The 17,708-nt window shown below is 42.8% G+C and overlaps 1 protein-coding gene across 5 annotated transcripts in view; it reads left to right on the top strand.

Moving 5' to 3' along the window:
• The window catches only part of KIF13B (kinesin family member 13B), a 207,138-nt gene that overhangs the window by 121,861 nt on the left and 67,569 nt on the right, over positions 1-17,708 (top strand). For all 5 annotated transcript variants that reach the window (XM_073335651.1, XM_073335650.1, XM_073335648.1 and 2 more), the window contains 6 exons: positions 762-972; positions 3,050-3,212; positions 7,423-7,569; positions 10,847-10,996; positions 11,595-11,723; positions 16,121-16,291. In XM_073335651.1, coding sequence (XP_073191752.1) covers positions 762-972; positions 3,050-3,212; positions 7,423-7,569; positions 10,847-10,996; positions 11,595-11,723; positions 16,121-16,291 — 971 coding nt within the window. The remainder of the gene's footprint in view (positions 1-761; positions 973-3,049; positions 3,213-7,422; positions 7,570-10,846; positions 10,997-11,594; positions 11,724-16,120; positions 16,292-17,708) is intronic.

The raw sequence follows: 17,708 nt of genomic DNA, 5'->3' as shown, positions 1-17,708 counted from the left end.
CAGCAGATATATTAGAATACAAGCAGGGAATAGGATTACATCCTGAGTACCTTGTAACCCAGGAATCATTTTCCTTTCTAGCTTCCTACTGAATACACTTTCTTCTCTTAGTCACTTTACCCTTGAAGGGAAAAAAACCCTACAAAACTTGTTAGAATTCACAGTTTCTGTTCAGGCGAGACCCAGAACTAGAACATTGGGGATATCATGGTCTAGCATTGAGGTGTTTGGGCAGAGCTTTGTACTCTCTGATCCTGCAACTGACTCTGAAGTCAAGTTTTTTGGTTTCAGTAGCCTTATATAGCTGCCAAAGGTGTCCCACTTTGCAAAGGTGAGGGGAATTGATTCAACCTGACCTTGTCCATCTCTAACTTCCATTAGGTCACCTACCTATCCCTCTCTGATTTCTAATGCTAAACTATAGAACAAAATAACAATTGGTTTTGTATACTTTGACAAAATGTAATAGTTCATCTCTTCTAGTTATTTTTAATCTTTAGAGTACACTTCATCCATTGATCTGAGGGCTTTACAAAGGCAGAAAACTAGCAGTATCCCTATTTTATAGATGAGGACTGAGCCATAGAAAAGTGGTAACTTGTTCAAGATCATGAGATAAACTCATGGAATACAATCCAGGTCCCCTTAGTCCCAAACTCTGTGCCCTGTTCACTGGATCAGTGCTTCCCTCTAATAGCTCTGCACTCAGTGAGTGTCCAAATACTTCAATACTAGCTTCTTTATTTTCAACACCGGTTTAGACCCGATGCAGTCAATCTTGCAGAGCGTGGAACAGCAGTACGAAGAGGAGAAGCAATCCGCACTGGAGCGGCAGCGGCTAATGTACGAGCACGAACTAGAGCAGTTGCGAAGGCGGTTGTCTCCAGAGAAACAACACTTCCGCAGCATGGACAGGTTCTCCTCCCACTCACCCAGTGCTCAGCAGCGCTTACGCCAGTGGGCGGAAGAGAGGTGGGTGATGAGAATATACAGCATTTCTCAAGCAGTGGTGATCAGCCTTGCAGTCTTCTAATGCCAGCGAAGTCTCTTATAGATTTAAGATGCATTTGACTACAACGCATGTCCTTGGCTCCCAAGAAGAGCCCTGCAGAGAAGCAACAATGTTGTGGGGATGCCATCAGCCAAGAGGAAATGTCAGTGTAAAGATTATCAGACCATGCATTTTGTTCTAACAAGTCCTAGAAAATAAAGGTGGAAAAAAACTATTTTGTCACCTTATCTAGTCATTCAGGAATACTATCTACAGTGTATTCTCAAATGGCTCATCCATTTTAATTTGAAGTGAAGAATGGGAGATTGGGGGAAGTTTATGGACTCCTCTATAAACTATAGCACAGGGGTGGACTGATTCTCTGAGCCGCATAGGATAATCTTCAGAAATTTGAGAGCCGGGCACACCTGCTGGGGCTTGAGTCCCGGGGTCATGCCTGCTGGGGCTCAGCTTCAACCCTGCGGTGGGGCTAGGGGCTTCTGTCCCTCAGGGGAGGTGGGTACCGGGGCTTCTGCTCTGCGGGAGGTGCCTGCCCAGGCTCGGGGCTTCTGCTGTGCAGGGAGCAGGGGCTTGGGGCTTCAGCTCTGTGGAGAGCACCTGCCAGGGCTTGGGGCTTCGCAGCTGAAGTCCCAAGCCCCGACAGGCACTTCCTGTGGGGTTGAAGTCCCAAGTTCTGGCAGGAACCTCCCGCAGGGCTGAAGCCCCCCACCCCCCCACCCCCGTTTCCCCGGCACAGGGCAGAAGCTCTGAGCTCCTCCCACCCAGACTGGAGATTGGGGAAGAGGGGCATGGAGAGCTCTGCAAGCTGCACTTTAACTGTAAAAGAGCTGCATGCAGCTCACGAGCCATGGTTTGACCATCCCTGCTATAACAACAGTATCCAAAGATTGTCCCCCATGGAAGCAACACCTTCTTTCAGAGGCTGCAAACCTACTCTTATAGCCACTGCATTTCTTCCACTCATGTTCATCTATATGACCTGAGCAGTCCTAGGATGGGGAATAGAATAGCACTAAATGAAGGGAGGATTGTCCCACAGTCCCTACAAGACTGTGGGAGTTGGTCGCTGGCTCTAGTGGAGTAATTCATTTGGGTCCATAAGAGGGATCCTCCTTCCGCTTCTTAGAAAATCCCAGTGAAGGTGCTCAGGACTTCTGCCTCCTGTCATAACAGAATCACTGACAGTGTTTCTGGCAGTAACAGCAGCCTTATGGTGAAAGTGATGCTTTGCCTAAAGCAGAGGGTTAGGCAGAAGACACACACACCCCCACACACACCCCCACACACACCCACCCACACACCCACCCACCCACCCACCCCTGTTAACTTACACTGCCAAAGAAACATTTTTTGAAAAAATAAGTATTGAAATGAAGGCTGGAGCATTTCATCTCTAGATCACAGGTTCAAATCCAGCCCAGATCAGTTGTGACCATCTCATAATAATTTGGTGGCTTGTGTAGAAGGAATTTGGTGTCAGCATAGATCCCTGTGAAGAGGTCTCCGTATCACAGTAGGCACTAACTGATACACTCTTCTCGGAGAACAAATATTGACTGGATCATGGAGACTGAATTATCCTTTCATCTTAATGCAGTTCTTCCACTTCTGGGGTGGGAAAGGTGCGGAATAGCTCACACAGGTGCTGCCTGTTCTATGGATAAGGGGGAGGTCTTTGGGTCTTTGGACTTGGCAGCCTGGCAACTTTTGTATTCAATGAATTCATAGGTTTCAGAGCCCACGAAAGCTTATGTCCAAATAAATTTGTTAGTCTCTAAGGTGCTACAAGGAATCCTTGTTGTTTTTACTAAATTCTTAAAAATTTCAAATATCTTTTTTCAAAAAGACCAAGTTGGCATTTAGCTAATCTTTCTATTTTAAAATCAGTTACTTTGGATATTGATTCCTATGAATGCCCTACCTACCTGGCAGTGATCAGCCTTACGGTCCTGTGTGTTCTACTAGAAGTCTAGTTAGAAGTTTCCTCACTAAAACAATTTATTGGTTGTCCTCTTTTTCTTTCCCCCCCTTTAAAAGAGAAGAAATGTTGAACCACAGCCTGAGGAAGCTGAGAGAGCAAATTGTTAAAGCTAATTTGTGTGTGAGAGAAGCCAGTTTCATCTCAGAGGAATTGGACAAGAGCACGGAGTATCAGGTCACTCTGCAGATCCCAGCTTCAAGCCTTAATGCTAACAGAAAGGTGAGGCAGCAGCTCACTGAGCTTAATCATTGTTCAATAAAAGGTTGCCTCGTGGCGCACTTCACATTGTGATCCAATGGCTCTAATGATTCAGATAATTTGCCCCATGTTCACACTTGTGAATGGTGATGTTGGAAGAGCATGTAGCATGTTTGTTGTATCTGATTACATGAAAGTATGGAAATATGCTAGTTTATGGAAATGTGATGTGATGCGATGCAAGTTCTCTCAACTAGAACAAAATTCACCCTCATGTTGCCTGGTGCTAAAATTCCATTTTGCCTAAAAAAATAGTATTTCATAATGCATTAGTTTAAAATCAGTTTCTACAGCAATAATGCCAGAGTTTAAAAACACCAAGGATAAACTTTTAAAAACAATGAAACATGCTCTTAAGTTTGCCTGCTAACCATGGTCATTTGACCCAACTGCCAGTAATATGGGAGTCCCTCCATGTTAATCCCATTACGTTGTGATCACCTGATATAGTGGCCATAAAAGTAGCATTTCCTTTTTGTGGCTGTTCATTAAAGGGCTTCACTGTGCGGTTACATTTCACGTAAGATGACAAAAGCCAAGAAAGCCAAAGGTATAATTTAAAATTTCAATTTATACCTCTTGCTGCTTCATATTTTGCTATTTCATACTTGCCATCATTATTATTCTCTGTAGGGTAAATCATATCTCTCTCATGTACTTATCTGGCCCCCATCACCATAATATCTGAGCAACTCAGAATCTTTAACATACTTACCACAACATCCCTGTGAAGTAGGGAAGTTCTGTTATCCCCATTTTATAGATTGGTAAGTGAGGCACAGAGAGACTTAAGTGACTTGTCTAAGGTCACACAGAAGCATGTGTCAGAGCAGGGAATTGAACCCTGGTTTCCCATGTCCCAGGCTAGTGTCTTAATCATGGAACTATGCACACTTATGTTGACCAGATCATAAGAATTTAGGACAACAAGAGTCCAGTAAAGGATACGTTTCGACCGACACTTGGAATTTTTATTAGTCACTTCAGAACTCAGCCTTATATACGTAGAGTTTTTTGTCTATAAAGGTAATCTTTCAATAGGCTTAAAAATACGAAGGAAACATTAATTTCTTTTTTATTGTTAACAGCTAGACTTTGTATTGCACGTTACTGAAAAAATGTGACCACTCCTCCCAGGGAATTGTGGTATAATAAAATATGAACTGTCCTTGTAATGGTGGAATTTTTACACCAAGCATGTACACAAGAGAAGCACTGAAAAGAGCATGGGTATTGAGAAATTTGCTTACTCTTCTTAACATACTCAGAGGAGGACAGCTTCCCAGCCAGCAAGCCATGTGGTAGAAAAGAATAGCCCGATCCTCACTAATTATATAGGTGTAATAATGAATAAGTAATGTAGATATTTTACAAAAGAATAGCACAAGCATGTAGGAACAAAATGAGAGAGGCTAAGGCACAAATTGAGTTACATGTTGCAATGGACGTAAAAGGCAAGAAGAAGAGGCTTTATAAGTACGTTAAGAACAAGAGAAAGACTATGAAAATGTAGGTCCCCAACTTAGTGGAGAAGGAAAGCCAATAACTGATCAAGAAGGCTGAGGTGTTTAATGCGCATTTTGCTTCAGTTTTCACTAAAAAGGTTAATGGTAACCAGATACTCAACCCAAGTATTATATTAACAACTATATATTAACAACAAGGGGGAAGGAGTATAAACCAAAATAGGGAGAGAACAGGTTAAAGAATATTTAGATAAGCTAGATGTAGTCAAGTTGGCCGTTCCTGATTAAGTTTATTCTAGGGTACTTAAGGTTCTAGCTGAAGCAATCTCAGAACTGTTAGCAGTGATCTTCAAGAATGGATGGAACAGTGAGGTCTCAGAGGACTGGAGAAGGGCAAATGTAATATCTATCTAAGAAAAGTGGAACAAAGAGGACCCTGGGAAATTATCCACCAGTCAGCCTAACTTTGATACCTGGACCTTAATAAATCATTAAACAGTTTGTAAGCACTAAATGATAATAGTGTTATAAGGAATAGCTAACATGGATTTGTCAAGAACAATTCATGCCAAACCAACCTAATTTCCTTCTTTGACATTGTTACTTGCCTGGTGGATAGCGGGGAAGCAACAGACGTGATGTATCTTGATTTGAGTAGGGCATTTGACACAGTCCCACATGGCAGTCTCATAAGCAAACTAGGGAAATATGGTCGAGATGAAATTCCTATAGGGCAGGAGCACAACTGTCTGAAAGACTGTGCTCAGATTATTTATCAATCGTGTGTTGTCAAACTGGGAGAGTTTATCTAGTGAGGTCTCCCAGGAGCCGTTCCTAGGTCCAGTACTAGTCAATATTTTCATCAATGGCTTGGATAATGTAAAAAGTATGCTTATAAAATTTGCAAGCTGGATGGGGTTACAAGCACTTTTGGAGAACAGGATTAGAATGGAACATGACTGTCACAAATTGAAGAATTGGTCTGAAATCAACAAGATGAAATTCAATAAAGACAAGTACAAAGTTTTTCACTTAAGAAGGAAAAGTCAAATACACATCTACAAAATGGGGAATAACTGGCTACGTGGTAAGGATTGGGGGGTTATAGTGGATCACAAATTGAATATGAGTCAACAGTGTGGTGCAGTTGCAAAAAAGGCTAGTATTATTCTGGGTTGTATTAACAAGAGTGTTGTATGTAAGATCCAGGAGGCAATTGTCCTGTTCTGCTCGACATTGGTAAGCCTCAGATGGAGTGCTGTGTCCAGTTCGAGTGCCAGACTTCAGCAAAGATGTGGGAAATTGGAGAGGGAGTCCAAAGGAGAGCAACAAAAAAGATAAAAGGTTTAGAAAACCTGTGAGGAAAGGTTAAAAAAAACCTAGGTATGTTTAGACTTGATGAAGATGGTGGGAGGAGATGGACCTGATAAGTCTTCAAATATGTTAAGGGCTGCTATAAAGAGAACTATGATCAGTTTTCCATGTCCACTAAAGATAGGACAAGAAGTAATCTGCTTAATTGCAACAAGGGAGATGCAGGTTCGATATTATGAAAAACTTACAAACCATAAGGGTAGTTAAGTTCTGGAATAGGCTTCCAAGTGAGGTTGTGGAATCCCTGTCATTGGAGGTTTTTAAGAACAGGTTAGAACAGTGGTTCTCAAACATATTTGATTGCACCCCGCTTCTTTGTGTCTGTTGTAGTTTGCGCCCCCCTCCCGCCACACAGGTACAAATACAGTTAAAAAAGAAATCAACATGCAACTCTCACTACATATTAAAAACAGTAAGGCAGGCATTGATTCAAACAGAGCCAACTATCCATTGAAATAAGAGCAAAAGCAAAACTGTGATTGTGCTCAGTGCTTACAATTAAATGTGCACACTGCGTCGTAGCAAATGGATTAACGTACAGATGGCAATGACTTTGTATAATGCTGTGAAAGTTTAACAGAAATTTATCAAAATCCACAGCACCATCTAGAGTCAAATGTACAGCGCCATCTGAGGACCCGATATGTCTGGAGGAATCAGCTTTGCTAGTAATTCATTGCTGTGGGTAAAATGTGCGCAGTAAGGTTGTTTGTTCCCCCTAAAGCGTCTCTCTCTCTCTCACACTCACACACACACGGTGGGGGAATCTGCCCCTCATTTTGAGAACCTCTGGGTTAGAACACCTGTTAGGGATGGTCTAGGTTTGCTTGGTCCTGCCTCAGGACAGGTGGCGGGACTTCATAACTTCGCAAGGGACCTTTCAGCCCTACATTTTTATGATTCTGTGTTAAACATGTTATTGTAATTTTGCCTTAATAAAAAGTTATGAGGAAATAAATAAAAGGAAGGAAATGATTATGCAACTGCATGAGTTTGGACACTGTAGATGGTAATAAACTTACTTTGAATTTGCAGCCCCTTTCATTTGAGGCTCTTCATGAAATGCTTAAATATTCATCCTTGCAACACTTTTGTAAAGGAAGGGATCTATGAAGATCTCTGCCATTGTTGTTGGGATAAATATGGCAGTTTAACAGGACATGGCCATGCTATGTTGACAGTTGGACTTGGATTATACTATTCCAAATTTGGCTGCTTAAACTAGATATTTTTTTTAAATCAAAAAGTTACTTTCTGTTTAACTGTGTGCCAGTTGTCATGACATGGATTCCTTACTCAGGCCGTCTTCTCTAATGGTTTTATTTCTGCAGCGAGGTGCAGTTCTTAGTGAGCCTGCTATTCAGGTGAGAAGGAAAGGGAAAGGCAAACAGATCTGGTCACTGGAGAAATTGGAAAACCGGCTGATAGATATGAGGGATCTTTATCAAGAGTGGCAGGAGTGCGAGGAGGACGACCCAGTAAGTACAAATGGGGGGGAGAGACCAGTAATGTGGTGATAATGTTATGTTTAAAAAAAAAAAAAAGGGGAAACTATTGGGTGTAAGGAGGGTTGGCAAAAAGTTGCCACTTATCTTGAAACCTTTGCTTATTTCTAGTACTGAACAGAGACTCTGAAAGTTCTTTAATATTTCGTTAACCTGCTGTATCTTATCAATTTCATATTTCTTTCCACTTGTGATTTGACAGTGGATCCTAGAAGAACTAGGATTACAAGGAGAGAAGCTAAGTAGAGAGAACAAGAGTTGTGCTCCTGGTCAACTTTTGAATAGTGTGAATTTAAAATGGTTAATATAACCTGGCTGAAGATAGGCCCCAAATTTATCTTACTGTAAGCCCTGGTCTATACTACAAAATTACTTTGATATAACTACATTGCTCAGGGGTGTGAATAATCCACACCACTGAACAAGATAGTTATACCAATCCTATGCGTCGGTGTAGACAGCACTATGTCAGTGGGCACATAGCTACCGTCTTTCGTGGAGTTGGAATTATTAAGCCTACGGGAGACCTCTCTCCCATCAACTTAGAGCGTCTTCACCTGAAGCAGTACAGCAGCACAGCTGCAGATTTGGACTGTAGACTTGCCCTGACAGTTACCGTGGTGGTTCGGATCACTCTGCTCAATTTTAATTTCTTGCCTATGTCAGACACTCTAGAGGAGGGTTTCAGAGTAGCAGCCGTGTAAGTCTGTATCCGCAAAAAGGAAAGGAGTACTTGTGGCACCTTAGAGACTAACAAATTTATTTGAGCGTAAGCTTTCGTGAGCTACAGCTCACTTCATTGGATGCAGTATAAGGCATGTGGATCAGCAAACTATAGGATAGTTTTTTCTACTGTAATAGTACGTATAAACCTAGCCATCCTTAAAAGTTTTGTTTGCCTCTTTTCCCGCTAGAGTGGAAGAAAGTTTGTCAATTAGATTTTGTTTAAAGCAGTAGTACAGTGGGGAGATTTTATATACACAGAAAACATGAAACAATGCGTGTTACCATACACACTGTAATGAGAGTGATCAGGTAAGGTGAGCTGTTACCAGCAGGAGTCAGCGTTTACAGGCCTAAATTGTGGGAAAGCAGCATCAATTGCCCCATAACCTCAGCCGTACAGAACATAATGCCATCCACAGCCTCAGAAACATCTCTGACACCATAATCAAAAAGGCTGACAAAGGAGGTGCTGTCGTCATCATGAATAAGTCGGAATATGAACAAGAGGCTGCTAGGCAGCTCTCCAACACCACATTCCTCAAGCCATTACCCTCTGATCCCACTGAGGGTTACCAGAAGAAACTACACCATCTGCTCAAGAAACTCCCTGAAAAAGCACAAGAACAAACCCCACAGACACACCCCTAGAACCCCAAGCAGGGGTATTCTATCTGCTCCCCAAGATCCATAAACCTGGAGATGCTGGACGCCCCATCATCTCAGGCATTGGCACCCTGACAGCAGGATTGTCTGGCTATGTAGACTTCCCTCCTCAGGCCCTACGCTACCAGCACTCCTAGCTATCTTTGAGACACCACTGACTTCCTGAGGAAACTACAGTCCGTCAGTGATCTTCCTGAAAACACCGTTCTAGCCACTATGGATGTAGAAGCCCTCTACACCAACATTCCATACAGAGATGGACTACAAGCCGTCAGGAACAGTATGCCAACATTTTTATGGCTGACTTAGAACAACGCTTCCTCAGCTCTCGTCCCCTGATGCCCCTACTCTACTTGCGCTACACTGATGACATCTTCCATCATCTGGACCCATGGAAAAGAAGCCCTTGAGGAATTCCACCATGATTTCAACAATTTCCATCCCACCATCAACCTCAGCCTGGACCAATCCACACAAGAGATCCACTTCCTGGACACTACGGTGCTACTAAGTGATGGCCGCAAAACCACAGCCCTACACCGGAAACCTACTGACGGCTATACTTACCTACATGCCTCCAGCTGTCATCCAGACCAGACCACACGGTCCATTGTCTACAGCCAAGCTCTACAATACAACCGCATTTGCTCCAACCCCTCAGACAGAGACAAACACCTACAAGATCTCTATGAAGCATTCTTACAACTACAATAGCCACAGGCTGAAGTGAAGAAACAGATTGACAGAGCCAGAACATTACCCAGAAGTCACCTACTACACAACAGGCCCAACAAAGAAAATAACAGAATGCCACTAGCCATCACCTTCAGCCCCCAACTAAAACCTCTCCAGTGCATCATCAAGGATCTACAACCTATCCTGAAGGATGACCCATCACTCTCACAGATCTTGGGAGACAGGCCAGTCCTTGCCTACAGACAGCCCCCCAACCTGAAGCAAATACCAGCAACCACACAACAGAACCACTAACCCAGGAACCTATCCTTGCAACGAAGGCCATTGCCAACTGTGTCCACATATCTATTGAGGGGATACCATCATAGGGCCTAATCACATCAACTACACTATCAGAGGCTCGTTCACCTGCACATCTACCTATGTGATATATGCCATCATGTGCCAGCAATGCCCCTCTGCCATGTACATTGGCCAAACCGGACAGTCTCTATGTAAAAGAATAAATGGACACAAATCAGACGTCAAGAATTATAACATTCAAAAACCAGTTGGAGAACACTTCAGTCTCTCTGGTCACTCGATTACAGACCTAAAAGTGGCAATTCTTCAACAGAAAAACTTCAAGAACAGACTCCGAGAGACTGCTGAATTGGAATTAATTTGCAAACTGGACACCATTAAATTAGGCTTGAATAAAGACTGGGAGTGGATGTGTCATTACGCAAAGTAAAACTATTTCCCCATGTTTATTTCCCCCATCCCCCCTACTGTTCCTCACATGTTCTTGTCAACTGCTGGAAATGGCCTACCTTGATTATCACTACAAAAGTTTTTTTTTTTTCTCTCCTGCTGGTAGTAGCTCACCTTACCTGATCACTCTCGTTACAGTGTGTATGGTAACACCCATTGTTTCATGTTCTCTGTGTATATAAAATCTCTCCACTGTATTTTCCACTGAATGCATCCGATGAAGTGAGCTGTAGCTCACGAAAGCTTATGCTCAAATAAATTTGTTAGTCTCTAAGGTGCCACAAGTACTCCTTTCCTTTTTACTATAGAGGAAGAGAACAAAAACCTGTGAAACCTCGCCAGTTCATCAGTGCTGTGAAAATGACATTATATTATCAACTTAGTTTTTACATTATTTTGAATTTGATTCAAGTTAACTAGGTCTTACTTCAGACGAGCTGATCCATTCTATGATGAACAAGAAAACCATAGTCTCATCGGAGTGGCCAATGTTTTTCTTGAGTCCCTGTTTTATGATGTGAAGCTGCAGTATGCTGTTCCTATCATCAATCAGAAGGGAGAGGTTTGTCGTTCCTGTACATCATAATTTTTAGCTGTTTAATGGAAGTCATTAGGGCTTTTCAGTATTGTACTAAAGGTGCTCCCCAGCCACTGGTACATGTTACTAATGATATTTCAGGATCGAGTGGCTAGTCCTTTACCTTCTCCCTCCTCCCTCTGGTATCTTAATGATGCACCTGTGTGTTACTTGGGCAGCTACAAACCCCAGTCTCATAATAATGATGGATATGAAGTCAAGTAAGCTCCAGTTCCAGGTAGAGCAGTCAAAAATGAATGGGAGGCAATTGGGTACAGCCAAAGTAATACCTTGCTAATGGTAATGCTCAGAGGTCCCAAATGGGATTGAGGCTCCACTGTGGTAGGTTCTGTACAAGCTCATAAGAAGACTGTCCTTTCCGCAAAGAGCTTGCAGTCTAAAACAAGATAAGTGAATGGGACAAAACAATAGAAGGGAAGCAGAGGAGGGAAGAAGAGGTCCCATAGTGACAGATTAGGTATTCTCATAACATAGCAGTGCATTAGCATAGCTACCTGAAAAGGTTTGAAACCATTGTTTGGTGACATCTGATAATCTTTCCCACCTACCTTTTTTTCATTAGGTGTCAGGTCGTCTTCATGTTGAAGTTGTGCGAGTGAGTGGAGCGATTGGGGAGAGAATTGTAGGAGGTGATGATTGCACAGACTGTTCAAGAGAGAACGACATACAGGAGAACAAACTAGTTTGTATGGTGAGTTCTAGACGCATTCAATAAACGCTATTGTCACATCCTCAATACTGAGCCAACTTCTTCCTTTCTGTTACTACCCAAGTGTAAAAAACGTGATTAAATGTTTGTGGTGCATTAGCTTCCATGTTAGTGATAAATTACACTGTATCTCCTTTTGTTTACCACCTATGTTCAGTTATACTATCATTATCTTAGCTTGTGAATTGTTCAGTTTATACAGCCTATTTGAAAGCATCTTGGTGTTTCAAGATTTAAAGAAAACAAATAGCTATGAATGCTCAGTGCTGTGTGCAGTGTAGTATGCTGGTTGTATTTTTCATGAGCTTGCTTAATGCCCTGGGGTTCATAATTGGCTCTGAAATATCTGTCAAAGAATTTCATTTTCTGAATGGTGGATATAATGCAAGAAGACTGAATCTTGTGATCCTTTGGTCCCATAATGACATTTATTAAAAATCAAAACAAAAATCTCAAGATTTACCCTCAAACATTTTTATCACCCTTATTTGGGGCCATAATAAAACCAAATGTGGAGTCCTTTTCTTAGTAAATAATTCTTTTATTCAACCAAAAAAAAGATTTTGAGTCTAATAACCCTGATTTCTTGCATGTATATATGGGAAAGGTGTGGGAGGAGGGAACCTGTTCTCTTGTGCATGGTCGAGGTGGGATGGGAGGGAAAGCATGTTGGATGCCCAGCAGAGGGAGCTAAGTATGCAACAGCTCTATATGGTGTGTGTGTGCAAATGGAAGGCACTGGTGGCCACTAGCATGTCATGATACATGCAGATTACATGATCCAGAAATTAGGAAGTTACAATTATCTAGAGAATCCTAATTCAGTTGAACTTGGTTCTACTAGTAAAAAGGGAAACTTGCTTTGCAAAATATTACAACCTGTTTAAAAAAATGGATTGTACATTTAGAATAGAATATGACTCTGAAGATAAGGTTCCACTGGGCCTTGGTAAAACATGCAAAACAGTTCATAGAATATCATAGAATAGAATATCAGGGTTGGAAGGGACCTCAAGAGGTCTAGTCCAACCCCCTGCTCCAAGCAAGACAAATCCCCAACTAAATCATCCCAGCCAGGGCTCTGTCAAGCCTGATCTTAAAAACTCCTAAGGAAGGAGATTCCACCACCTCCCTAGGTAACCCATTCCAGTGCTTCACCACCCTCCTAGTAAAAAAGTTTTTCCTAATATCCAACCTAAACCTCCCCCACTGCAAGTTCAAGAGAGGTGGCAGTTTCTCAAAGACACATTATTAGGGACACAAGAGCAAACTATCCCACTGCGTAGGAAAGAAAGAAAGTATGGCAAGAGACCACCCTGGCTCAACCAGGAGATCATTAATGATCTGAAACTCAAAAAAGAACCCTATAAAAAGTAGAAACTAGGTCAAATTACAAAGAATGAAAAAAACAAATAAGTTTGTAGGGACAAAATTAGAAAGGCTAAGGCACAAAACGAGACTAAACTAGCTAGTGACATAAAGGGTAACAAGAAAACATTCTACAAATACATTAGAAGCAAGAGGAAGTCCAAGGACAGAGTAGTTCCGTTACTTAGTGAAGGGGGAAAAACAATAACAGAAAATGTGGAAATGGCAGAAGTGTTAAATGACTTTTTTGTTTCAGTTTTCACCAAGAAAGTTAGTAGCAGTTGGACATCTAACATAGTGAATGCCAGTGAAAGTGAGGTAGGATCAGAGGCTAAAATAGGGAAAGAAAAAGTTAACAATTACTTAGTCAAGTTAGAGGTCTTCAAATCACCAGGATGTGATGAAATACATCTTAGAATACTCAAGGAGCTGACTGAGGGAGGTATGTGAGCCATTAGCAATTATCTTCAAAAAGTCATGGAAGCGGGGGAGATTCCGGAGGATTGGAAAACGGTAAATATAGTGCCCAGCAAAAAAAGGGGAATAAGGACAACCCGGGGAATTACAGACCAATCAGCATAACTTCAGTACCCGGAAAGATAAGGGAGCAAATAATTAAGTTATCAATTTGCAAATACCTGGAGGATAATAAGGTGATAAATAACAGTCAGCATGGATTTGTCAAGAACAATCAAACCAACCTGATAGCTTTCTTTGACAGGGTAACAAGCCTTGTGAATAGGGGAGAAGCTGTAGATGTGGTATATCTTGACTTTAGTAAGGCTTTTGATACTGTCTCACATGACCTTCTCATAAACAAACTAGTGAAATACAACCTAGATGGGGCTACTATAAGGTGGGTGCATAGCTGGTTGGAAAATGGTTCCCAGAGAGTAGTTATCAGTGGTTCACAGTCATGCTGGAAGTGCATAACAAGAGGAGTCCCTCAGGGATCAGTTCTGGGTCCAGTTTTGTTCAATATCTTCATCAGTGATTTAGATAATGGCATAGAGAATACAGTTATAAAGTTTGCGGACAAGCTGGGAGGGGTTGCAAGTGCTTTGGAGGATAGGATTATAATTCAAAATGATCAGGACAAACTGGAGAAATGGTCTGAACTAAATAGGATGAAATTCAATAAGGACAAACATAAAGTACTCCACTTAGGAAAGAACAATCAGTTGCACACCTACAAAATGGGACATGACTGCCAAGGAAGTAGTACTGCAGAAAGGAATCTGGGGATCATAGCAGATCACAAGCTAAATATAAGTCAACAGTGTAACACTATTGCAAGAAAGCAAACGTCATTCTGGGATGTATTAGCAGGCATGTAAGCAAGGCACAAGAAGTAATTCTTCCATCCTCCCTCACGCTGATCAGGCCTCAACTGGAGTATTGTGTCTAGAAATCATGACCTATGAGGGAAGATTGGAAAAAATTGGGTTTGTTTAATCTGGAGAAGAGAAGACTGAGAGGGGACATCATAACAGTTTTCAAGCACATAAAAGGTTGTTACAAGGAGGAAGGGGAAAAATTGTTCTCCTTAACCTCTGATGATAGGTCAAGAAGCAATGGTCTTAAATTGCAGCAAGGGTGATTTAGGCTGGACATTAGGGAAAAACTTCCGAACTGTCAGGGTAGTTAAGCACTGGAATAAATTGCCTAGGAAGGTTGTGGAATCTGAGTCATTAGAGATTTTTAAGGGCAGGTTAGACAAACACCTGACAGGGATGGTCTAGATCAGAGGCGGGCAAACTACAGCCCGTGGGACCATGCTGCCCGGCCCTTGAGCTCCCGTCCCCTCCCGCACACCCTCAGTTTGCCTTGCCGCCAGCGCTCTGGGCGGCAGGGCTGCGAGCTCCTGCCGGGCAGTGAGGCTGCAAGAGCCCCTGGTGTAGTGTATTAAATTGCTCCCCGAAAGAATGTGCTACTTATGGTGTACTACTTAAGGCTGCCAGTCCTGGTGCTCTGAGCAGCATGGTAAAGGAAAGGAGGTCCTGAAGGGCAGTCAGGGGACAGGGAGCAGGGGGCGCTTGGATAGGCATGGGAGTCCTGGGGGGCCTGTCAGCAAGCTGGGGTGTGGATAGGCTTTGGGACAGTCAGGGGACAGGGAGCAGGGGGGGTTGGATAGGGGGTGGGGTCCTGAGGTGGCAGTTAAGGGCGGGGGCTCCTGAGAGGGAGTAGTCAGGGGACAAGGCGCAGGGAGGGTTGGATGGGGCGGGGTTTCTGAGGGGGTCAGTCCAGGGGCGGGAAGTGGGAGGGGGCGGATAGGGGGTGGGGACGGGGACCAGGCTGTTTAGGGAGGCACAGCCTTCCCTACCCAGCCCTCCATACAGTTTTGGAACCCCGATGTGGCCCTCAGGCCAAAAAGTTTGCCCACCCTTGGTCTAGATAATACTTAGTGCTGCCTTCAGTGCAGGCCACTGGACCAGGTGACCTCTCGAGGTCCTTTCCAGTCCTGTGATTATGTGAGTTCTTGGGTGGGCACGGCTTTTCACTTCATGCTCTTCCTAGCATCCTACAAGCAGTTGTGCTGGAATAATTTGTATTGTAGGGATGCTGAGAGCCATTGAACCAAACTATAAACCATGTATATATGGAAAACATTTCAAGCCAGGGGGTGCGGCAGAACCCCCAGCAGCCCTAGTTCTAGCACCTATACCTACAAATAGGGCAAGAATTACTTTAGCAGGGTGTTTGTAGAACAAAGGAAGTTTTCAGAAAACCTATGACCTTCTTTTTTACTCCCAAAAGTTAGTTGTTCAATGACACCTAGTGGTGACTTCCAGCTGGTTCAGCCAAAGCATTTTATCTACAAATATTTCAAGGCAGACTAGTCTTCTTTTATCAAGACATTTGTGTTAAAGTAACTGTTTAATAATTTTTAGCCTCCCAGTTGAGCAAGATGTTCTTTTAACAAACTGACTTTCTTTTGTGTTATGCTTGACTGTTTCCATTAAAATTGTTTACTGATTTAAAACATGCTTTTCTCTTTTTCCTTCCTCTAGATTAAAATACTTCAGGCTACCGGTTTGCCTCAGCATCTTTCCAACTTTGTGTTCTGCAAATACACTTTCTGGGATCAGCTGGAGCCAGTTACAGTTGCCCCTGAGATGGACCCCTCTTTATCTCCCATCAGCAAGGAGCCACAGTGTATGGTTGTCTTCGATCACTGCAATGTAATTTTTGTTTTATTTATGATTGCAATTGCAGACAGGCAAAGCAAGATAGTTAAATTAGTCTGCCATTGGTCTAGTCAGTTTCTTTACTAAACTTTGAATCATTACAGTAGAACCTCTTAGTTAGGAACACCTCAGGAATGGAGGTTGTTTGTAACTCTGAAACGTTCGTAACTCTGAACAAAACATTAGGGTTGTTCTTTCAAAAGGTTACAGCTGAACATTGACTTAATACAGCTTTGAAACTTTATTATGCAGAAGAAAAATGCTGCTTTTAACCATCTTAATTTAAGTGAAACAAGCACAAGAACAGTTTTTTCACCTTGTCAAATAATTTTTAAGCGTTCCCTTTATTTTTTTAGTACTTTACATTTAACACATTACTGGACTGTGTTTGCTTTTTTTTTCCTCTCTGCTGCTGCCTGATTGCGTACTTCTGGTTCCAAATGAGGTGTGTGACAGATCGTTTAGTTCCTAACTCTGAGATTATACTATATGGTCATTTATAGTAACTTAATACAGTCACTGAATTTGTAGTCTTTTACCTGCAAGCTGTTTTTATAAGCACCGTTTACTCTACCAAAAACATCACATAGAACAATAAAATGAACTAATAATAAAGGAAAATAGAAGAGACTGTATGAGAGGTGTGCAAGAGATCAGACTAGATGATTATGATGGTCTCTTCTGGCTTTAATGTCTGAAAGTTTGTGTTTGAGTTTGCCTGTCTGGAATGAGTTCAGGCCTCTTCAATTCAGGGTGTCTTCAATTCCCATCCTGGCCCTTCCACTGATTTACTGTGGCACTGGGCAAGTTACTTAACTTCTCTTAGTTTCCTTGTCTGTAACATGGAAGGATTTTGTGAGGACTGGTTAACATTTGTAAAGTGGTTTGAGGAAGGATGTTCTTTTGGTTTACGGCACTGGACTGAGATTTGGGCGTTTTGAGTTCAATTCTCAGCTCTGCCACTGACTCCCTCTGTCAGTTTGGGAAATTGGTTCTCAACCTATTTACCATTGTGGGCCGCATTAATGTGTTACCTGGGCCGCAGGTTGAGAACCACAACACGCCTTCCCAACTCCCCCCTTCTCCCCCACCTCCCCCGACCGCAATGCCCAGCACCTCCTGCCCAGAGACCCCTCCACAGAATAGGGCCAGGAGCAGAGCCCTGGTCAGGGGGCCAGGTGGCAGCTCCAACCCTGGACCCAGCTGTGAGGTAGGGCAGCCAGGCGGCAGCCCAGAGCCAGCAGCCGTGGACCCTTGCCATGTGGGGCTGGCCAGCGACCCTGACCCTGCTGCAAGGGCCTTGCAGCCTTTAGCACACCGCTAGTCCGCAGCTGTGTGCTGATTGGGCCGCATGCAGGCCATGGGTTGAGAACCGCTAGGTAAGTCAGATCATTTCTCTGCCTGGCTTCTG

This window comes from Lepidochelys kempii, chromosome 3 (genome assembly GCF_965140265.1).
Source record: "Lepidochelys kempii isolate rLepKem1 chromosome 3, rLepKem1.hap2, whole genome shotgun sequence".
NCBI lineage: Eukaryota > Metazoa > Chordata > Testudines > Cheloniidae > Lepidochelys > Lepidochelys kempii.
Note: the sequence above shows the minus strand (reverse complement) of the source record. Positions and strands in the feature narration are given on the sequence as shown.